At 39.5% G+C, this 24642-nt stretch overlaps 1 protein-coding gene across 3 annotated transcripts in view; it reads left to right on the top strand.

The window, feature by feature from the left end:
• Positions 1-24642, top strand: part of ASXL3 (ASXL transcriptional regulator 3) — a 76833-nt gene that overhangs the window by 32448 nt on the left and 19743 nt on the right. For all 3 annotated transcript variants that reach the window (XM_064442779.1, XM_064442780.1, XM_064442782.1), the window contains one exon: positions 24262-24358. In XM_064442779.1, coding sequence (XP_064298849.1) covers positions 24262-24358 — 97 coding nt within the window. The remainder of the gene's footprint in view (positions 1-24261; positions 24359-24642) is intronic.

Below are 24642 nucleotides of genomic sequence, written 5' to 3'. Positions count from 1 at the left end.
CATTTTTCTGGGTGGTATAACTCCTCCTTAAATCGTACTGAGCTGAAACTTGTCACGCATATGTCAGTTTGAATAAGCATTTTTAGAAACCATTAGTTAAGGGAGCTGAGGTTTTCTTTTTTTCCCGTGCAAGTGTTTATTATAAATAAATGACTTCTCTCTTAACCCTGCTTAGTCTAATACATTCAAAAAAAGTTCAGGGCTAAGTCAGGAGCTTCATGGGATGTGTTTCTGGTTTTTCTTTTGTTCTCAAGTTTTGCGATTGCTATCAGGGAGTCATGGCAGCCCCTCATGGAACAAGAGCCATGGGAGCCCATGGAACAAAGGCCCTTAGGAAAGATGTCCCAGAACAGAAGTTGAGAACAACTCTGCTGATGTTGGTGCTGTAATTTTTCCTACTCCAGCTAGATTTTTGACAAAGTGGAAGTGTAGGATCATTGCCCTTTTTTTTTTCCTTAGGAAAAGATAAATTGTATCATCTGTTATTCACACTTGAAATTGATTTCAGCTTGTATATTAGTTTAAATTTTATTTCAGTAGCAATGAGGCCTGTGTGTAATTTTCTGCATTCAAAATGCCTATAAAAGAAATTGGAGCAAGTTGGCAGTTATGGTAGATATATTTTAGCAAGAATTTTATTTGCTGTCATTCCGGTTCAGAGTGAAATAGTAAGTGGACAGTGTTCAAAGAAGCAGCCACGACCAAGACTGCTCCAGAATTTTGCATCACTGGATACTGGGAACCCCATGTCCGGAATTTGAACATCCAGATTTCCAACTCTTTGTTATTCTATATGGACTCAAAGGCTCATACCCCTTAAAGCTCAGCTCATACAGAAGCCTGTTGAGTGATCGCCCAGGAGACCTAGATGACTGATCTGGCAATAAAGAAAACATGTAGGTATGAAAACTATATGGAAAGCCAAGTCTCTGCACAAAAGATTTCAGTTGTCACAAATCCTAGCAAAGTAATTTTTTTTCAGCTCTAATTAGAACATTCTACAGCTGAAAAACAATGTAATTTTCATCAAAGAAATACCTGCTTCTAATATTAATACATCAAGCTGGTAATTACATGTAACAGAAGCCTTTCTGACCACCTCTCAGCAAATATTCATCTTCAAAGCAGGAAGTTTTTCTCTGTATCTGTACCTATTTAAATATTAATTAAACAACGTCTGTTGTGCAAGGATAAGTAACAAGTCTGTATGACAGGTCTCTGAAGAGGAATGGCAGCTGGCAATATCTTGTCTACACCAGCTTTCGTCATTGCTGCTACGGGGGAGCCAAATTCCTGCTATTAACACTGGGGTGTGGGCAAAAGGAAGGGAAATACACCCATGGAGTAAGCTTCCAAGAAAAGAAGTGCTGCCTCATCTGAATAGCAGCAGAAAGCTTAAGTGTTATTTTACTCATCCTTAGAGAGCTAAACAAAATGTTCTTTCCTGAATGCTCTAAAAAAATGTGTCTTTCCAGATTGTACAAATGCTTAACAACTTTCTGATCCCTGTCCTGTATTTTCTTTTCTGGTAATATTGGGTTCTTCTGAGCTTCTTGTGGTTTGCACCTGGCCTGCCCTTTCAGATAAGATGGGAATTTCCTGCTGCAAACACACCTACGAAGGATCTCAAAGCCTCCTCAGACCTGAGTGTTAGGTTGCAGTGCCATTTTATCTGACCAAACCTACTTATGAGGAGCATTTAAAACAGTAGAGGATATCCTAACAAAAATTATATCTTGTCTTAGCTTTACTTGTTTTATGAAAGAAATGTAGCAATATTTTATTTTCTGACTCAATCTACATTTTATAAATAGCCAAGTTACTTAAATTCAAAATTCTGAACTTAAATATTCTTAAGGAAATACTTAAGCCACGTAGTCTTGCAGAAGTACCTGTGAATATTTCAGGTTTGTAGTAAAGCAATCTATTAAAAAGAAAAACATGATGTATGAACCAAAAGATTCTCAAATGGGTCAAAACCCACCTTAATCTCTTTCTTTTGATTTATAAATCAGTGAATCCCAAAATAATAACTGTCTTGGGTCAGTGCCAGTGTTGTTATGTAATAGCATTACAGCATCCTGTCATTTTAAGGTCAGCGCAGGTTCTGTGTTTCTGCCTTGGCCTACTCAATTTAGGTTGATGCTGGCACTTCTAGGTTGATTTTATCGCCTCGCAAAGATTCCCTCTCACCTTGCATTGAAAAAGGCACAAGCTGATGTCAGTTAGTGATTTTAATCTGTTCCGTTTAAAATAGTTAGAAGTAATTTTGTGGAGGTTATCTACAGAATTCCATTTCAAAACCTCTGTTTTCAGGTAGTATGAATCAGCTTAATATCTGTTCCTACCATTTGAACAATGATAACAGAAGGTAACCGTTATTTTTGATGTGCACAAGTTACTCTTACTCCCAAGCACATCAGTTTGAGTTCTCCAGTGGAGAGTGGGTAATGAATAATATACAAAATTCTTATGCTTGTAAAAGACATGGAGAGAGGTCTGGTATCTGCCATTCTGACACTTAGTATTTATTTTATTCTTTGTATGTATCTTACTGTGTATTAGTTTTATATTAGAAGAAAGTGAAACTTTATTTTCTGAGTTCCTTCCTTGTAGCAGTGTAACCATCTTCCTGTTTGTTTTCTTAACTTCACCGGTACTTTTACATTTCTGTCTGTGGAATTATTGTGTAGTAGTAGCTAAATGGTTACCTTATCTTATCTTAGCTGCCTTTTCCGCTAATACTGCAACCTTTTAGCTGTCCTTTTCAATTCTCTATCATCAGTAGCTTTCAAATATTTACTGTTATGTTCCTGTACAAGTTTGAGTTTTACACTGAAATAGTTTTAGGATTATGACAAAAGCACATAGTTCAGAGGAGAACATTTGCAATGGAAGGTTAAATGTAACATATGTCTTCTGCACCTAAGCATATTTTAAAAGCTGTTAAATTGGCCCCCCTGTGTGTATAGTAATTGAAGGTCATTTTATGTCGCATTTCTCCCTTTAACTGACATTTTTTCTTTGGTTTTATTGCTTAATGTGGATAGCATAGTGTTGTTGTAATGTGCTTTATTTGTACAGCTTTATTAGGTTAGTTTTAATATAGGTATCTTATAGACTGAGGGATGAAGAAATTACAAAGCATTTAAGCTGCCTTTTCAATAAGATTCTGGGGCTCTGATTCCTGAGCTCAGCTAGCCAGGGGTGTTCAAAGAGGTTGCTACCCCCGGCTGGCCCCTCTGTCCTTGTGCTGCAAGTTAATACCTTTTTTACCAAACGCAGCTGTATGGATGGTGTATCTGCACATTTCACAGTCATGTAGTAACAACAAACATCAGTTTCACTTTACATGAGTTGAAGGCTGAAGGATTTTCCTTCAAAATCCCTGTTGGCTTTAGCAACAGGAATACTCTTTTAGCTTCCCTAGTGCAGTCCAGTAAGGCTCACTGCAATTGCATTGCAATCTAGCTGCTCTGATTGACGTGGTAATAGAATTCTTGTTTGCTTGTTTGCAATAATCCTTAGAGGTTCTCCTTAATATCAGTACTTCTACATACGTGAATAGGAAGCTTTACATTTTTTATTAAAGTGTCATGTTTTTGCATTTCTCCAGGCTTGGCCAATGTATTTCAGAAGTGTGAATCAGCATTTTCCACCATGTTGTGGAAGTTCTTGTTTCATTTCTAAAGCCCTAGCTACAAGCTCTTGTCACACTTATAGCATGTCTCATCTTTACAAACAAGTTTTGCAGAGGTGTTAGCAGAACTATTGTGATTCCTTTTGTCTGTAGCAAGGCTCAACTCAGAACATCTGGCAGGGCACAGCAAAGGTGCTGTGCCCACAGAAAGCTGAAAATACTAGAGCCACAGCTGTCTCTGCAGCACCCTTTTCCATAAGTCATGGTGTGTGAGGGGCCCTGTGCTTGTGGTTGTTCTTCTGATGCAAACTAGTGAAGCTTTTGTTCCCCTCTCCTTCCCCCTGAACAAATTCTGTGAAGTATGGTGCACAGCTGTTAGTGCTTAAAAAAAGAGGACCTTGTGTGCAATACCAGTTCCATTTACATTTGACAGAATTGCTAGTTCTTTAAAAAGAGAAAAGAATTGATAAAACATCTCGCTTCCAGTGGGAAAGTACTTGCACAAGTGCCTTTTTAAGAGACTTTGTGCTAGGAGCTTTGTTATGAGGGTACAACTAATATGTGGACATAAATGGTAATATATATGGACACAGGGACTGACATGCTTCAAATTATGTGGCTATTAAGGATGCATTGCGCTACTGCAGTGTTTAGTGTTTCAACTGTTCCTTCCTTGCAAAGTGCTAATAATCAAGTGATATGAGTTGGTCTGCAGTGCCTCCAGTGTTGCCACTGTAGGGCTGCACTGGAATTAGATGGAGAACAGAACATTCTTTACAGTTCTGAATCAGGAGACAGCCAAGGACTTAAAACAGAATGTTGGATGCAGGTGCAGTGAAAAGAAGAGCAAGCAGAAGTGATCCATCCATGCTTCTGCTGCAACCTCTCTCCCCACCTTCACGTTTTCTCTCCCCCTCTCCCTCAGTTTTATCTCCCCGCTCTCTCCCCCTCCCCCCCTTCAAGTATATTTGTTTTGCTTAAATAAAAAAGGGAAAAAGAGGTTGAGCATTTTTTTTCCTAATTATTTCAGAACATTGCTATTCTTTGTCTTTGAATTAAATTCAAATTTCCTTTAGCTTGTTCGCTCTTGTGTTAAGGACATACAGCCATTTTTTTGCATAGAAGGGCAATGTTTTCTGATGCCTAGAGAAGAAAGATTGGATGCAGGGTTTTCATTTATGACACTCATCAAACCTGGCTGACTAATTTTAGATGTTTACATGAAACGTCCCCTCACCTTCTGCTTCTCGGGGTCAAAGGCATATGTCTTTTATTTTTATCACAAGCTAGATTAATAGACCCTAGCTGTTTACATCTCTTCTTCTGCACCTTCCCCAACATATGAGCATTGTTGGATAATTTAATAACGTTTTATTTTCTCAAAGTCTCAAAGCACCTTTTTTTAAACAAGTTTCACACACACCTGCCTTCATCACGATCTATGTAAGTTTTTCTATTTTACCTTTTTTCCCCACGCTTATGTGCCTCTTCTAGTACCTTTATAAATACTTGCTGTTTGTTGTGTGTTCTGACATGCTCGGGATTGGAACTTGTATGATGGGTGTAATAGAAAAATCAATTTTAATTGTAATTTCTAGAATGCGAATGCAGTTTGGAGGTACTGTTTGCTGCATATTCTGGTTTTACTTATATTTTACTTGGGGTTTGCTTCATTTTAAAATGTGCTTTATCTTGTCATTTTGCCAGATTTATTATTCTCCTCAAATTCTTCATTTAATATCTTGCATCTGAGCTCAACCAGATTGGATTCTATTGTCTTTTTTGACACTACAGTGTATTGGAATGAATATAGCTATCCCACTTGTCTTCTTGATTTAGACAAGGTCTAAATTAACAAGTCACATTTCATTTTGAAAACATATGTTTGCAATTCTTCAGTCTTACTGGGCATATTTCCCACTTTAGTGAAGATGGAAAAGGTCTTTGTTTCTTTCTTTAAAAGACTTCTTCCTTTTCTCCTCTTGTCTGAAGCAATTATTCCTATGGTAGTAGATATTTTCTTTTTCATCCTGTGATGTTTTACTTCTAAGTTTAGTCTGGTTGTTTTTTAAAGGACTAAAGTAATATTCAGAATTACTTTCACCATCTGTCTTAAGAATCTGTCTTTCCATTTTGTATTTTAGGACAAACTGTTTATGTTAAGTCGATGATCAGCTGGGAATGACAAGAGTTTTTCTTATAAGGATTGATAACTCCATAATCGGGACTAAATAAAATTTAGCCATATATCCAGGTCAGGTTATACTCTACTGTAAAAAGATGAGACCTGTGGAAGAGGGATTATACAGAGTGAATATCAGCAGTCAAGTTATATTACATCAGAATTGCTGTGAGAGATGTAGTGTGAGCTGGTATCGTTCCCTGTCACCTACCTAAGACATGAAGTTGGGGTGGCTGAGTTTGTTGTTCTGGGAGCAGCAATTAAGTCAGGTCCCTGTATTGCTGTCTACTGCATTCCTTTGTGTTGGATGTATCTGTATTATCATTTGTGTATTTCTCTGCTTTACTTCTAACTGTTTTGTGGTCACAACAGCAAAAGAAGTCCTTATAGTTGCATCTTGTCAGAAGCGATTTTCTTATATTCCTGTTTACCTACTTTAAACTCAGAACCTCTTCCATTGTTGGCTTTAAATACATAGAAGCTGTTTTAAGAAAAGGTAGATTTTTCTTCAAAGTTATAGCATCGTGTGTAAATGTGTGCATGTGTTTTTGTGTTTGAGATGAGCCTCTAAGTGTTCCTTATCTTCAGGCAAAGAAACAGTTGCTATCCTTTTGTCTCTGTGCTTTTTGGCAAGCCCTGTCTGTTTTTTTAAATGTTCTGTAGCTTCCAACTGCATTACTTCTTCCACATTCCTACCATCTGTGTCCTCAAGACCTGAAATCATCAATGTTTTGTATTAAACTTGGTAATTACCAACTCCTTTACTATTCATTCCCCTCCCTTTTTTGCTCCTCTCCAGTATTATATTGTGCCTTTCTCTGCACATGTTTCTTTTTCCTTTTTTTATGTATATCTAAACCATTGATGAAAATTCGCTTCTCTTGAGAAAAGAAAGGCAGAGAAGACAAGGGGAGTGGTTGCTCTCAAGGCAAGCAGCGTATGTGTATGGAGCTCTTCTACAGGGTGGATTAGAGTCTGGTTCAGATCTTAGGGCTCAGGGTCAGAGGAGGGGCAAGTGGCATGGATATCATTGTGATGGGAGTTTGCTAGACCATCTGATCTAACTCAGCACTGGTAAGGCCACACCTAGATTACTTTGTCCAGTTCTGGGCTCCCCAGTAGAGAGACATGGAGCTACTGGAGACTACAGTGAAGGGCCACTGAGAGGATTAAGGGACTAGAGCATCTCTCATTTGAGGAAAGGCCTTTGAGATCTGGGATTTAGCCTAGGGGAGGATCAGTGGGAATCTCACCAACGTGTATAAATACCTGAAGGAAGGGTGTGACAGGACCAGAGGCAGTGGGCACAAACCAAAAGAGAGGATGTTCCATATGAACATAAGGTAAAATTTTTTTTAGTGAAGGCACAGGTTGTCTAGAGAGGTTGTGGATTCTCCACCCTTGGAGATACTCAAAAGCCATTTGGTCATGGCCTTGGGCAACTGGCTATAGGTGACCCTGCTTGACCAGGGGGCTTGGACAAGATGACCACCTCTAGAGGTCCCTTCTAACCTCAACTATTCTTTGATAGGGTGAGGAAGTGGATAAACTCTTCAACTTTAACCTCCCTTGTTATTGCTAGAAGGGCAGCGCAATGGAATGCAAACAGGGAGATTTTTGGAGAGTGTCAGGATACTTCTTGACTCTGGTAACAGAGTAGGCAGCTGGGGGTGATGCACAGGTGGATCTGCTGTTCAATATTGTAGAATGGCTGGTTGGGGGTGTAATAATGGACTGTGCTAGCTGTAGCTATAGTGACTGTGAAGTGGAGCTCAAGATCCTGAAGGGAGTGAAGAATAACAAGTAGTAGACTGAACAAAGAAAACTTGGGGCCATGGCTGAATGGGGTGTGTGATTTAATGACTGAACACATATATAGCTGATATAATGCCTTCTTTGCCTCCATTTTCACCAAGAAGATCTCCAAGGACTCTGAGCTTTGTAAAAACATTCAAAGAGGAGAACTGCCAGCAATAGATAAGGACCAAGTCAAGATCACTTGTGAGAACTTGACCCATAGAAATCCACGGGGTTTAACAGACTGCATCCAAGGGTGCTCAGAGAGCTTGGTAATGTCTTTGTAAGGCCACTTTCTATCATCTTTGAAAGGTTCTGAAGATAAGGGAGGGTCCCTGATGACCGGAGAAAGGATATGTTGCACCCATCTTCAAAAAGGCCTGGCGTCTTGGTAGGTGGCAAGTTAAATGAGAGCCAGCATTGTACCCTGGCAGTAAAGGCTAGCAGAACCCTGGGCTGAATGAGCAGGACCAAAGCCAGCAGACCAAGAGGAGTAATCATTGATACCTTTTCTTTCAAGAAAGACATTGACATATTGGAACAAGTCCAGTGGAGGGCTACGAAGATGGTTAAGGGGCTGTAGCATAGGAGGGCTGGATTTGTTTGCACAGGAGAAAGGAGGCTGCGAGGGCATCTCATGGCAGTTCACAGCCAGCTAATGGGAGATTGTAGAGAAGACACAGCTCTTCTTGGAGGCACACAAGAATAGCATTAGAGGCAATGGAAACAAGGTGGAACATGGGAAATTCTGATTTGATTAACAGGAAAAATATTTTCAGAGCAAGAGTGGTTAAGCACTGCAAGATGGTGTCCAGAGAGGCTGTGAAAGCTCTCTTCTTGGAGATACTCTGATTTCAAGTGGGCAAGGCTCTAAGAAAGCTGCTCTAAGTGGAATAGCTTTGAAAACTTCATGACCTCTCGAGCTCATGCCCAACACACATGATTGTGTGTATGATTCTGTAGGTGACGTCTACTGCTTTTTTCTCAGACCTATCAGAGAAAGCATTTAGAGTGATGTCGTGATTTCTTCTTGAGAGCTTCATTCTGGTTGGTGCTCATTTCTTTGTAATCTTCTGGGTTCCTTATTGCATTGTTTCCCATTTTTTTCCCAGGATTTGAAATCTACATTCTGTATGTGTAAAAAAACCTGGAGAAGTACAAACACATCATGTTACCTGTTCAGTAACAGGCTAGCTCTCTAATGTGATTTAAGATTATTTGTTAGTGTTCTTGTTTTCCTTTGTTAGTATATCTCATTTTTTTTCCTGGCCCCTGATTTTTATACCCATCTGAAGTGTATTATTATAGTTTAATAACACAGTCAGGTTAGTACTTTCAGTATGGTTTGTTCTGGTCTTGGAGATTAATGAAAATCTTGTGCTTTAAGTTGATAGATTCCTGTCTTTTTTTTTCCTACACTGACCTAATTTGCAAGGGTATACTTTGCCTTAGTATTATTTCTGTAAAGAATTTACAGAATTCTTAATTTCTTGAATCAAGCTTGCAGAGCTACTAATCTAAAAATTAATTGAAGTCCAGGGTTTTTATTTTGCCATCCACTGTGCGGCAGTTTGCATTCAAGATGTTTTTGTTTTGCAGAGCCCCTCACACAGGTGGTTTTTTTCAGGGTCTGGTAGTGCCACTGGTTTATCCCCATATAGTTCCTTTTTCTGCATCTCCAGACTCTGCTTCCCTGCCAATTCTAAGGGAAATATGAATTATCTATCACATCTACAGGTACTTCCTGTGGACTCCTGAGCTCTGTCTTTTTGTGGCCCTTACCATGTGAGATTTACCCAAAGGTTCAGAGGCAATCCAATTCTGAGCAGTTCTACAGTAAGGTCGTCTAAGCTAGACATTGAAGCTTAATGGTGGCAGTGGGGCTTTAGTGTAGGACTGCATACACCATTTTGCACTGGGAATAATGATGTGGGTTATTCCATTGCTAGTTTCTAAATCAGATTTGAAAATATATGGTCATGATTATGGACAGCTCAGCATAAACCTCTGTTCAGTCAACCTTTAAGCAACAACAACAGGGAGACTGCACTAAAAAAATACTCTCATTCAATAAATACTATTAAGTCATCATCTTGAATATTGAGCATGGCCAGTTCACTTCAGAAGCTGTGGAAAGAATCCAGAGAAGGGCACCTGAGTCATAAAACAAATTCTAGCAAAAAATTACTGGATTTGGAGTTCTTAATCTGCCAGAGCCAAATTAAATGTGAAGAGTGGCAACTTCAATAACAATCAAGTGGTATTTCATACAATAGGCAACTCACCCATGGAACTCTTTTGCATACTAAAAGTTAGCATGGATTGCTGGCAGAGTTTAAGTGACACACATAGAAGATGGTGGATGCATATATATGAGTAGTAGCCACAGTTATATCAAATGGACTGAAATATTTATGGAAAATAAAAAGCCCCCTTTTCAGTCTTATGCCAGCTAAGCTAAATAGAAATAGAAATCTTTTATTTGACAGCTTTTTTAGTAATTGGCTATTATGTGCTCTTTCACAAGCTTTATCTATGTTATCTGTTCCTTGCAATTATCAAGGGTTAGTTCAACCTCCGATTTTATCTGATATTGTTACCTTATGGTACCACTCACATATTACTGACTGCTGAAAAATGTAGTTTCTTTGCTTAACATTGAATTGTGTAGCAGAAATGCTATCATCAGAAATGCAGCCATTGTTTAACAGAACTTAGAGATTTTTTGGAACAACTACAGCTGCTTTTCCTTTTCTTACCCAAGCACATTCACCCTCATTCTCTATTATAGACTTGCCAACTGTTAGAGCATCCTTTTAGTTTGGCCCCATTTATCACAATCTCTTTTAACAGTAGTTGTATAAGTGGAAAAATGACTTTTAGATAGGTAATGGCATACTTGAACAGTCAGCAGTATTCTACAGGAAATGGAGAAACTTCCTCAGTGATTTTCCTACTGGAAATACATGCAAGTTCACCTAAAAGTATTTTTCAGATGGATAAAAGTTAAGTTTTATAATTGCCAACTATTGCTTGACAGGGAGAGCTCCAGCTGTGGAGAACTTGACATAATTCGTTCCCAGATCATTAGCCAAAGTAATGAACAGGAGAATCATTGTTTTGCATTATTATATAGAATTTAGGCCTATATAAGGTACAAGCAGATCTTGTTAGAGTGTCTGAGGGATGTGTCAGTCAGAAATTAAACAGTCCAGAGACTGAGAAGAGCACATACAGTAATAAATTCTGTTCCCCTTTTTAGTGCTTCCCCATTTTGCAATGGTAACATTCTTTTCTAGAAAACATTGGTATGAACAAAGCATATGGCCTTATAATACTACCCTCTGCAGCCATTCTGTATTTCCCAATGATAATTTCTGGCTCTTGGGCTTAATGGGAAGTCTATTCTACAGGGTTGCCACACTCGGCCTCAAGAACAGAAAGTATCTAACTTGGCTTTTAACATGCTTCGAGTTATCAACTGCTAGCAGAGCAGTTGTTGAGTGAGTAAGGCTCCTTCCAGCCATCATGAAGCATAATCCTGGTGGCTGATATGACAGGTTTGTGTTCGAGAGAGGTGGTTCCAGAAACTGAGTGTGTCCGCAATGCAAGCAGAGCCAGAAGGCAGTGCAATGCTCCATGCTATGACATCCCTTTAAGATATTTTGGAACTAATTGCAATCTAAGGTTTAAATCACATGCAGGCAGAGCTAAGCCATTATCTTATGAAATTGCAGTGTTTTTGAAGGTCATTCTGTCTAAATGAGTAGTTGTTTCAAATATGAATCATGAGCTGTTGTCAGTTGCATAGAGTGACTCCATTGGAAGAGCTTTAAGAGGCTAGAGGCCTTGGAGACAAAATGCAAAGACTGATTTAAGTACCTTCTTTAAAAAAAACAGAGAGGTTGGCAATTGGTCAGAAGAGAAATGCATGCAAGATCCCTTTTAGTTTTCCTTTTAATTATCATGTAATAGATGGCAATTTGTTATATTCTCCTTCAGCTTTGTAAACTGTGAAATACTCTGTTACTAATTTATTTTTAAAGTTCTTTAGCACCTTCTATATCTTGACATAGAAAATATGCAAAGAAAGGACAATTTATCTAATCTTCTCTACGCTAAGGCAGAATCAACAATGTCTGTTTTTCTTGACTGATATTTTCTAAAAGGTATTTTGGCTGTTCAGTGGTGGAGAATTCACAGCCTCTCCAAGTAAGTCTAGTGCTTCATTGTTTTCACTGTTAGAAAGTTTTCCCCTCATTGCAGTGAGAGTGATTCAGATTAGACAATTTTGACTATTATTCTGTGTTCACTTAGGCATCTACGTGGAGAGCATGGAGCTTACTGTGTTTATGTCATGGGTTGACCCTGGCTGGATGCCAGGTGCCCACCAGAACCACTCTATCCCTCCCCCATCCTCAGCTGGGCAGGGGAGAGAAAATATGTTGAAAGGCTCGTGGGTCAAGATAAGGACAGGGAGAGATCATTCATGAATTACCGTCACAGCCAAAACAGACATGATTTGTGAAATTAGTTTAATTTATTACCAATCAAATCAGAGTAGGATAATGAGGAAATAAAAACACCTTCACCCCCACCCCTGCCTTTTTCCCAGGATTAACTTTGCTCCTGAATTCTCTACCTCTTTCCCCAGAACGGTGCAGGGGGACGGGGAATGGGGGTTGCGGTCAGTTCATCACACCTTGTCTATGCTGCTCCTTCCTCCTCAGGGGGAGGACTCCTCACACTCTTCCCCTGCTCCAGCGAGGGTGTCTCCTATGGTAGACAGTCCTCCATGAACTTCTCTAACATGAGTCTTTCCCACAGGCTGCTGTTCTTCATTAACTCCTCCAGCATGGGTCCCCTGTTCGGGCCACAAGTCCTGCCAGCAAACCTGTTCCTGCATGGGTTCCTCTCTCCAAGGGTCCTGCCAGGAGCCTGCCCCAGTGTGTAATTCCCATGGGGTCACAGCCTCCTTCAGGCATCCACCTGCTGCGGTGTGGGGTCCTCCACAGGCTGCAGGTGGATATCTGCTCCACTGTTAACCTCCATGGGCCGCAAGGGGACGGCCTGCTGCCACAGGCTGCAGGGGAATCTCTGCTCCGGTGCCTGGAGCACCTCCTCCACCTCCTTCTTCACTGACCTTGGCGTCTGCAGAGTTGTTCCTCTCACATATTCTCACTCCTCTCTCTGGCTGCAGTTGCACAGGTTTCTTCCCTCCCCGCCCCCTTCTTAAATACGTTATCCCAGAGGTGCTGAAGGGCTCAGCCTTGGCCAGTGGCAGGTCTGTCTTGGAGCCAGCTGGAACTGGCTGTATCAAACATAGGAGAAGCTTCTAGCAGCTTCTCACAGAAGCCACCCCTGTAGCCACCCCACTACCAAAACCTTTCCATGCAAACCCAATACAGTTTTTGTGTGGAATAGCCTTCAAACCCAGTCATTTTGCAGTAGGCTGCAAACACAAAAGCAGTAACCCATTCCCCATCTCCCTGTTTCTTTTTCTTGAGAATCAGCCCAGTCTTTGTAGATCTAGGACCTTAAATCTGTGCTTAGCCTCATTTCTTTCTTTTGGACTTTGTACCAGTTCTGAGTTGCAGCAATCAAAATTGAATGTGTTACTCCAGCTCAAGTGATAAATAACACCAACAAGAGCAGAACTGATTTCTGTGTTTTTACACACTTATAACTTCCAGTGTTGTGCTCACCTTCTTTGCATTTTTATAGCAAGGTTCACTTATATTCAGTTTGTGATCAGCCCATGTGCTCATAAGCCATGAATACTTTTCTGCAGAAGCATTGCATAGCCACTTAGTTCCTTCATTTTGTATTTCTCTAGTTATGTATTACAAGAGTTTGAAACTGCATTTACCACTATTGCAATGCCCTACTTATCCCTCTTGTTTCCAGAATAATTCTGAAATCCATCAAGAGAATTCTGAATTTCAGTTGTGGATTTCAGTTTACTCAGTCCCTCTCTGATGTTATTTGCAAATTCCTTCCATTTTTATCATGCCCCTGAAATACAGCCTCCCAGTTGATAATAAATAAACAATAGTTCCCTATGTAAAGAGTTCTGAGTAGTTCTGTAGCCACAGAACTACAGTTTATATATCCTAGCTTTGCTTAAGAAAATGTCATGCAACACAGCATTGTTAAAATCAAGATATAAAACTTGTGCTGTTTCCTTCTATCACAAGGCCTTTTATGTTGTCAGAAAGAAAATAGACTGACTTGACGTGACCTATTCTTGACAAATCCGTGTTGGCTGTTGCTCAGCTCCTTGTTAACTTCCAGACAGTTGTATATAGTGTGATATCTCGTGCTTTAATCATTGCACATATTCTCCAGAACTTGAAGACAGGGGGAGCAAGCAAGATATTTATACATAGGCTTCTTGTGTTAATTGAGATGCGCTGTGGCATGTAGTGTAGTACCCAGCAACTTCTTCAAAAGGTTATAGGTCCCCTGTAGGTTCTGGGTTGTATCTGCACAGAATGTGTCTGTATGAATATCTTAAGACACCCTAGGGCTATCAAAAATAATGGTTGTCTGTATGTAGGCCATAGAGTTCTTCTGAAGCTGGCTTAGTCTGTAAGTCCTTATCTGTGCTTATCCCCTTCTTTAGGCACGGGTGATACCTGTGTGCTGCATACATACAGTTATCAAGTATCATTTTGCAGTTATCTTTTTCACTGCTTTGAAATCCATCCTTTAACAGTTTTGAAATAGATTCATAACTGGGCATTTAACAGGCAAGTATATTAATCACAGATAATCTGAATGCATTTAAGAAATATTCAGCTCCTTGCTTGTTCAAGGGTGAGCTCCTCCCCTTTTGCCTTTTGTTGCTGGGGTTAATTGTATTAAGCGCCTCAATGCAGCAGATTTGTGGTGAAGGCGGATGCAAAAAAAGGCAGTATGAACATTAGCTTTGTCTTCGTATCCCTCTAGTTTTTCCCCTGTGTTTCACATTGGACTAACTTTTTCCTCCATCATCTTCTTGCTCCTAATGTACTTCCAGAATTATTTCTTCTGGAGTTTGATGTGTCTCTTGCCAACTGTGTCTAATTTTGGCCCATTATACCGTGTTCTGCTGTGGTATTCTTGCTCAGTAAATTGACCTCATTTCCATTCCCTGCATTCTGTGAGATCAACAGTGAGGTCTTAAGTAAGACAATGTGGTCTCATTGTACAATCCCCATTATTCCTTTGCAGGAGGCTTTGCACTCTGTGTGGTCAGTATTGTTTATTTAAAGAACTGTGAGGTTTCTTTAACTCCTTTTTCACCAGCACCAAATTCTTGGGGATTCTCCCAACTAATTCTGCATTTACAGAAGCATGCCTACTTGAAACACATTTTTAATTCTGTTTAAATTTATTCTTTTTTTTCCCAAACAAGCTTTAGTCTTCTATATTACTATCAGTCGTATGAATTATTATATCTCCATTTTGCCAATTAAGTCAAAATGTTGATTGTCGACTAAATCTTCCAAGTCCTCCTACGTACCACTTGTAGTCTTTGCATTAGTGTTCAGCCATCAAAGACTAAGATAAATGTACCACTGTCGTCATATCAGCCCCTTCTTTAACCCCTCCTTTTATAAACAAACTTGTTTTGGCAGTGGTCCACAGAACAGTATTTTATTTTATTTGCCCATACTATTTGGGCCACATATATAAATACAACATTCAAATTTTGGAGAAATTAGCAAGTCTGTCTTTACAGCATGTTCCTTTCCTCTGTGAGGGCTGTTTTCCATCTTTGCTTACCTATTGCCATATCTCTAAACCTTCCTGGGGCATCACCCCACAGGTGAAGATGCCAAAGTCGTTCTGCCTATAGCGCCTATTAAACCACTACTTCATTACCAGAATATGTCTGTCACTGCGAATAAAAACATCGACAGATCCCTAGGTTCCATGATGAGTCCTACAGCCTCCTTGTCACTCATGATCCACTCAACCTCATTTCTGGCTGTATTCTTAGAGTGAAGGTAGACAAAGTTTAATAACCAGTGAAATGGGTAGATTTTGCAAGCATCATACCTACCAAGACCTACATGAGGTTCATCAGATGGTCTCTGTTGTCCTCATTCCCTGTCATTCGCCCTTGGAATCCCCTATGGAGATGGTGAGCCTTTTGGACACTGGGAGCACTGGCTTTTCTTAACCTGTTCTTAGGATTGGTTCCTCTCTTTTTTCCAGAACAGGTTCTAATTTTGGGATATCTTTCTGCATATATGAAGGCTTGGAGGTTTTAGCATGGAGAGAGCTTTTTATTCTCTGATGGTGTGCTTGGGTGCACTGTGCTGTTATATCTGAATATCAAACTTGCCAAACAGTTGCACATGTAAACTAATTACTGGTGCCTGATACTGCCTGTTTAAAATTTACATGTTCCTATTTTAAGCATCCTGTGTTAAGAGGCGTAGGAGTTTACCCTTTGGTGTCCAGTGCAGCAGATGTGTATTTATAGTCTGTTGTGTCAGTGCTCAGGAGCATGTTTGTGACTGCTTATACCTGAAATATTTTGCCCAAATGTATCCACAGAGCTTGTATGTAGTTCTGCTCTGTGTCTTTTTAAAGTTTTCAGTAGTTAATGACAAGGTAGAAATGCATTGTCTCATCTTTTATGTTGTGCTTTATAAGCATTGATAGCAATTAATTAGTTCAGTGCTTTTCTTGTTACACTTTTCTGTTGTGGCAGTGTGTTACCTCTTTGTACGTTCCCTCTGTCCAGTTTCTGAGCTGTTTGACACAGGGGAGAATAGGATTCACCTCCAAATGAAGTAATCCAAATTTGTCTGCAAGAACATCCAAATTTGTATGTCTGTGAGAAGCAGAAAAGGCCTTGACTCTTTGTAAGCACGGCTCAGCAGTAGTGAAAACATCCCTGTGTTATCAACACTGTTTTCAGCACAGATCCAAAACACAGCCCCATACTAGCTACTATGGAGAAAATTAACTCTGTCCCAGTCAAAACCAGCACAATTGGACCAAACTGATTTTTGCACTTTCTGTCTTCCATTCCACATGCTGCTTCACAAGCCCTGAAAAAGTCTCAGGCCTAGGGTCAGTGCTTCCTATTAAGATAGTCGATAGCTATAAATAGTGATTGCTTACATTTGTATTTGGGTGGCTAAAGTAATCTGAGTAGGTAGCCTATTTTAATATGTACTTTAAAAGAGAAGGCAGTTCAGTCCTGTTACAACATGAACCACCAGGCTTGGTGTTAAGCACCGTGAGATCTGGTTTTTTCCTGACAGACGCTGTGGCACAAAGGAACAATCAATGCATCAGATTTAATGATCACAAGTAGAAAATGTTGGAAATTTATAGATTCAAGAAACATTAATTTAGATGTGGTTGGCCTACCCAATATAATGGATGTGTAAGAAAAGCACAAAAAATAGTCACCAAAGTGTGTGTTCCAAAGTACTTACCAGGTTTACAGTAGTCTGCATACAGAGGATGTCCAGTTGGTAGAAGCTCATGCAGGTTGAGAAATGCACTGTGTTGTTGCAATCTTTTCGAAGCTTACTATCACTTTTTACCAGATTTTATAGCAATTTTTAATCCTTTTGGGATTTTGTGGAGCAAGAGAGTATCTGGTATGCTACAAACATAACTGTTTGCTGTGGTTTAGCCGGCAACTCAGCCCCACACAGCCGCTCACTCACTCCCCCACCGGTGGGACGGATGAGAGAATCAGAAGTGTAAAGCTTGTGGGTTGAGATAAGAACAGTTTAATAATTAAAATAAAACAGCAACAAAAATGCAATGGAAAGGAAAAAAATGAGAGGCGTGAAACCCAGGGGGTGTGGGGGTGGTGCAATGAACCACCAAAACAAACCACACATGACACAGCCACCAGTCTCGGAGCCACAACTGCCCCATTAATATACTGGTCATGGTGTCACATGGTATGGAATGAACATGCCATTGGCCAGTTTGGGTCAGCTGCCCCAGCTGTGGCCCCGCCCCTCCCGGCCTCCTGCCCACGTGGTAGGGCATGGGAAGCTGGAAAGGTCCCTGACTACTACAGGCACTACAGTGAAGAGAATTAACACCTTCTCAGTCAAAACCAGCACACTTTTGATGCTCTCTTTGGATTTAGGTCGCAAGGGGGTGTTCCATGCTGACTAGTTTAGGTAGCAAATGTAGAGGCCCTAATGAGCAGTCTGGTCTTCTTTATATTTACTTTGGAAAGAAATGCTTTCCTTCTGTGGAAACAGAGCAGCTCCTCCAGAGTGATGATGCAGAGTACCTGAATTAAGTGTTTATTTCTGTGTACTTGAACTCAAACAGTTCTGTTTCTTGGAGACAATATTAGAGATTTTGGGGGGAAAATACAGATACTGGTCCTTCCTGTCACTTGTGAACTTTTGCTCTATGATTGTCAAAAGTAAGATGAGCCAGGCCTGGCATGTTGTCTAGCCAGGTCTCCAAAGTGTTTGCCTTCAGAAAGTCAGTTGCGACATCTTCAGATGCTACATTTGCACTGTACATTCATCACAGGTCATTTGATGCTGGTGCCCAGTACAGGAGAATCACATTTCTTCAATGTTACAAAATGGTAATGATGTCTTGCCGCATACATAAATAAAATGTATTTTTTCCTATGTGTGATATAAATGCTGCTAAATGTTTTGGAGCGTTTAATGCAGAAATGTCAAAGTGTATTTTCTCATACATTCCATCTTTTGCACATGATTCCTTTTACATACCTTTGGCAAAGTCTGTGAATTATAGGACCATTCTTCCTCCAAGATAAAATACAAAAGCACAGAAGAGGGTTAGTAGCAGTTTGTAGACAGTATATAATTATGTGAGTGATACTGAACAATTAATTTGGATGAATCTTTACTTCTCTCACTGATTTTTTTGTTTGGTTTCGTGTTGTGATGTATGGTCAAGTGGTGTGGTATTTACACATAAGCTTTTACGTAAGAAATATGTTATACTAATCAAGAACTATATATAGTGGATCATTAGTAGTTTTATAAATACATTAGGAGAATTTTGAATCATTTGAAAGAGAGATAGAAATAATAGATTTGCTGATTCACTGTGTTCGAACATTCTAGCCAGGATGAGATAACCTACCAGTACGCGCCTATGCAGTACTTACTGTATCCCTACTAAACCACCAGTGTGTATCTTCAGGTTGAGCTACAAAAATAATCTCTGCCTTATTGTCAGAGAAGAGAATTTTCAGTGGAACTTGCAGGAAAATAATTGAAGTAGTTGTTCTTAGAAAGATTAGTCAGTTCCTTTTGATAAGAGTGTTTTGACATTTGCTTTGTAATGCAAACAGATGTTGGATTTTAGCAGATATGCTTTGGGGTTGGGTGGTTTTTTGTTTGCTTTCAGTAAAAAGAAGAACTCTTAACAGCCATTGTGAATTCGGCACAGAGTATTAATTAGAAAACATAATTCTACCATTGTGCTTAATCAGAAAAACAGAAATTTAAAGCTCAACAGAATAAAACATAAACTTTCCAAGAAATCTCTGTTGTTCCAGCTCATTAACACGCTGTTTCTGTTGGACAGCATTTTTTAAATACCATAAAAATTAATAGTGTATTTAAGAACTGCTTTATTGGCATGTTTCTTCAAATTCTAATTTAGACCTAGTGGTTTAATTGTGCTGTCTCTATCATCAGAGCACGGAGAAGTAAATACACCCTTTGCCTTAAAAATTTTAAATTTCCACTTTAACTTTTTGACTTAGGTGAAAATCTGTTTTCTGGGAGAGGTGAGAAAAGAAGATTTCGGTAGAGGTTGTTAGCTAATATTGTAGAAGGAAGACCTCTTAGTCCCTCCATGTTGAACAGAGCAAAAAAAAAATCAGCCTTGTTTCACACGACTAGGGTATTGAGAAAAGGACTGAAACGTCTTTGTTAGTGGTCTGTTTCTGATAGTCTTCCAAAATACATAGATGTAAAATTGCTTGTTTTCTATCTGTTCTAACTTGTTCAAACTTTCTTCCCCTGTGTACGAATTGTTAAATGAATCAAAAATACCTAATAACTTCTTAGTTTAGTCCGGTTTGTTTCCCTCATTTGGTAGTGGATCTGCTTTCTGCTTTGTACTTTTGACTTCTTAGAATCACAGAATCATTAAGTTGGAAAAGACCTCTAGGATTTATCAGCTCCAACTGTCAACCCAACAGCACCGTGCCTCCTAAACCATGCCCTGAAGTGCCACGTCTACATGTTTTTTGAACACCTCCGGGGATGGTGACTCCACCATCTCTCTGGGCAGCCTCTTCCAATGCCCAAACACTCTTTCACTACATAAATTTTTCCTAATATCCAGTCTAAACCTCCCCTGATGCAGCTTGAGGCCACTTCCTCTTGTTCTATTGCTAGTGACCTGGGAGAAGAGACCAACACCCACCTCGCTACAGCCTCCTTTCAGGTAGTTGTAGAGAGCAAGAAGGTCTCCCCTCAGCCTCCTCTTCTCCAGACTAAACAACCCCAGTTCCCTCAACCTCTCCTCATAAGACCTGCTCTCCAGACCCTTCACCAGCTTCATTACTCTTCCCTGGACTCACTCCAGCACCTCAATATCCTTCCTGTAGTGAGGGGCCCAAACTGAATACAATATTCAAGGTGCGGCCTCACCAGTGCTGAGTACAGGGACACAATCACTTCCCTACTACCAATGGCCACACAAGCCAGGATGCTGTTGGCCTTCTTTGCCACCTGGCCACACTGCTGGCTCATGTTCAGCCAGCTGTCGACCAACACCCCCAGACCCTTCTCCACCGGGCAGCTTTCCAGCCACTCTTCCCCAAGCCTGTAGCTTTGCATGGGGTTGTTGTGACCCAAGTGCAGGACCCGGCACTTGGCGTTGTTAAGCCTCATACAGCTGGCCTCAGCCCATTGATCCAACCTGTCCAGATGCCTCTGCAGAGCCTTCCTACCCTCAAGGAGATTGACACTCCCACCCAACTTGGTGTCATCTGCAGACTTACTGAGGGTGCACTCGGTCCCCTCATCCACATCATTGATAAAGATATTAAACAAGACTGGCCCCAAAACTGAGCCCTGGGGAACAGCACTTGTGTTTTTACAGCATTTTGAAAATTTCTGTCTTATTCACTTTAGCTCTTTGGTTATTATGAGGTTTTTTAGGTTTTTCATCCTCAACATTTTCTCTTTGAGCTTTAACTGACTGAATAAATTCTTCCTGTTCCATTCCCAGCATGGGTTTTCTTTGATCTCAAATTTCAGAGCAAGTTTGGTGAAGTCACTGGGGCTGGCAAATTCTTTACTTCCTGCATTTTTTTCCTTTGGTGTCTCTTACCCTAAATTAGGCGTACCAAGTCGAGATAATGATGACTACTTTCATGCATTTCTCCATAGTTCTTGAGTCTGAAATGATTTCTTCATATAATTTTAAAATAGATCACTGGAAGCTTGTCCTCTGATTAATTAGTGTGTTTCCACGTTCTGTATCATTATATGCTCTTCTGTCTAGATTTCAGCTGTTCCAGCTACTTAAATCTTCCGTGAGTTGTGTGATACTTTGAACACGGGTATCAGGAAAGGTTCTCCTATGCCAATTCATCAAAGACAATGACTATCATGAAGTCAGCAGTGACTACTTCTTGAGTTTGTTCTTACTTTTCTTAACCTAAGCATCTTTAACATGATATTTTTCATCTGATGAACATAGGTCTCTAATACTTGTAAGCTTGCAGTCAATATCTAAAGTGGTCAGAGCAGCATGCATCTGTTTTCTGATACAGTCCACAGATTATCTTTTTTCCATTGCTAGTTGACCTGTACTATTTTTTCTTCTTAGTAACTCACTGCAATCTTCTCATTATCCTTTCTGCTATCCTTCCTCTGGGTTTTCTTCCCCCTCCTTTTTTCTTCCACAAATACTTACTACTTGGCATTTTTTCTGGTCCACAAGAACTAGTGAACTTTACCTGTGACCTTGCTAACATTTGCTTTCTGTTCTGAAATTCCAGCCTGTGCTTTTCTCTCAGGTGGACTAGTTAACATTTTAATTTAGTTGAACCTCTTTCTAGCATTTAGCTTGGGGTTTGCAGTTTCTTTTTCACACCTTATAAGAAATTTTGCACCCAAAAACTTGGCACTTTTTTTCCAAGTGTATTAGCCAATAAAATTAAAGATGCAGTAACTTTTCCTATAAAGCTTGCTTTTCTCATGTCCTTACAACAACAGGGTTACAACAAAGCTAATGCTGTTCTTGTATTCACGTGGTAATATGACTTCTTGTCTTCATAATGCACTTGATTTATGCAGCCTAGTGAAATAGCTCAATCACACTTGGCTACAGTTTCATATTATTTTTAATCCGATCTGAAAGTGGATTGCTGCTGAAAAGCAGCATTCTCTTTCCGCCTCTTGTGGTACATTCCAAATTTCCGTGAGATCTAATCATCGTATGACCTTAGGATAAGTTGGATCATCTTGCTGATTTAACAGAGAATTATTGTCCATAAATTATTGCTTTCCTATGAGATTTGTTGATCTGGCTAGTGACATGGCTGCACTGTTTGCCATCAGCTAAGCAATGGAGTTTCAGGAGGACCATGCCTTCCAGAGACAGCCTGCAGGCAAATGAGGTTAAAGATGATAATAACAATTTCATGTCTGTATTACTCTTTCCTGCAAAACACTGTCAGGCTTAGGAGTAAAATCTTGTATTTACTGAAGTTTGGAGTAGAACCTGTGTTGATACGAGTGGGTGTTACTATTTCATCTCCTTTTATGTTGAAACTGAAGGTAGCTTCATCACCTTTCTTTGAGTAACAAAGAATTGTTTATTTAGTAACTTGTGACTCTCTTCTTTGTAACTTCTCATCTTACCTTTTTAGGAAATTGTGTAAGTGCTGTTTTCGACCATGTAATGGTTTGTTTGTTCAGGTGCAATAGGCACTGGTATCTAAAAATCTCACTTTAATATATTAATTCTGGAATTTAAATATTTCTGGAAAAGTTCATTTGTGCAGAAAGAAGATAATGGGTCATACCAATTTGATTTATACATAAGTACATGTTCTTTATGGCCTTTCTCTTGCCTCACTGATTTTATTTTCTTGCTGATTGAGCTGCATGTTTCACTGTTTCTTTCTAGTTTTTCTCCAGTTTCAGCATTAGTCGTAGCCTATCTGTAACTAATATGCATGTGTTGCACAACCCACATCATGAGAAATGTAGAAGCATTATATATCCACCCTACTTGAATGCAGATCCTATGACTTGTTGGGAAAACGATGCCGTATAGAAGGAAATCACAGGCAGCAGTACTGTAGATTCATATCCTGCTGGGGGACCCTGGTACCATGCACATACTGTTTTCTTGCTGTAATCAAATGCCTTTAGCATTGCCTGTTTTTCAGAGTCCATTCTTACCACTCTATTTCCCTTTTCACTTCTTCACATCTTTCTGGGTTACTCCTGTGAGATTATTGTGGACAGATTGGCAGCTACGCAGTGAGTAAATTAGCAAAGACTGTTCTGAAAGTAGGGCCAGTATTATCAGTGGAATACAGACCTCAGCGAGGGAGATACAGCTAAATATCATTTAGTGTTTCTGACACGTCTGCTTCTTTCTGCCTCCAGTTTGAAACAAGCACTGAGAACTAGGGGGTATTATGTAGTTAAAACATATGCTGGAAAATGTGCTGGTTTTTACTGCTAGATCACAAATGGTGTTGTCAAACACTTATGTCCTAGTTACCTTAAAGGATGTAAAATAGTGTTTGTTCTAGCAACGTTAACATCTTCTGCTGTTTCCTCTCTTTCTCTCTTTATTTGCTAGTTTGTTTTTATTGTCCCTTTATTTGTTATGCTAGAGATGATACCCACTGCTAATTTGTTTTATATAATTACTTTTTTCAGTTATTAGAATTCTTTCAATAGTCAAACATATCCTCACAACCTGAAAATAACCATTAAGTTTTATGGTAAAAGAAAGCTCAATAGTTGGTTTACTTTTAAAAGTTATTGTAGAAAATATTGTGATTACAAATTCAATGGTGTTTTATTATTGAATGTTTGACAGATGTAGAAAGTAAAAATAATTATAATGTTCTTCCACGGTTTTCACTGTTCGGGGCCTATAAAATTATGCATGTAGCTGTTTTTAGTTTTAGTGCTGAGTTTACACCAGTTATTTTGTTAAGGGCACCTGTCATCCACTCTTTTGCCGGTACAGCGTATTTGCTAAGATGAGTTTTAGGTTTATTTAGAAACAGCAAAGTTACTATCTTCATTACATTTAATTAATTTGTTTTGTACTGTATTTCAGGCAAATGCACAAGTACAATAATGATCTTGATTTTTGATTGCATACAATAGCTCTAGACATAGGCCCAACATAGAGGGCTGTGATTAAAACACAGCAATCAGTTGTAAACTGAGTTATCATCAGTAATATTGATGTCTGAAGAAAGCACACTGATGCTGGATTAGCCCACTTGCATTTACAGTAACAACTATAATGAAAATGCTGGTTTAGTAGTAGTAGGTAATTTTCTTTGTCAGTCTCGCTCCCTATCCCTCCCCATTTCCCTTAATTGGAACTCCATTTTTATGTAATCTTAGCTGATGCTATTTCTGACACTATCTTCTGCTACCATCGGCTTATTTTCTAGATGGGAAGTGATGGAGTTTTGCGCCTCAGTAGTTCCGCTCTAAATAATGAATTCTTTGCGTATGCAGCACAAGGGTGGAAACAGCGATTGGCAGAAGGTAACTCTCTACTTGTTCTCAGATTTACTAAAAGGTTAATTTTTGTGTGTGTGTGTGGGGGGGGGAATGTCTCTGTTACTACATTTGAGAAATACTTTTAGAACAGAAAGTATAATACACCAGTCATTCATCAAAAAAAAAATTGCTGATTCCATTTGGAGTTTAGTGTACATTTTTACAGGTTGCTGTGGCAGCTTATTTTGACAGTTTAAAAAAATACCAAGCATTTTCATCACTGCCAGCCTTGGAAATACAAATGCATGCAACTAGATCCCACCAATATA

The sequence above is a fragment of the Phalacrocorax carbo genome, chromosome 2 (assembly GCF_963921805.1).
Source record: "Phalacrocorax carbo chromosome 2, bPhaCar2.1, whole genome shotgun sequence".
NCBI classification, from domain to species: Eukaryota; Metazoa; Chordata; class Aves; order Suliformes; family Phalacrocoracidae; genus Phalacrocorax; species Phalacrocorax carbo.
The sequence above is the reverse complement of the archived record's forward strand: the minus strand, read 5'-3'. Positions and strand labels throughout refer to the sequence as shown.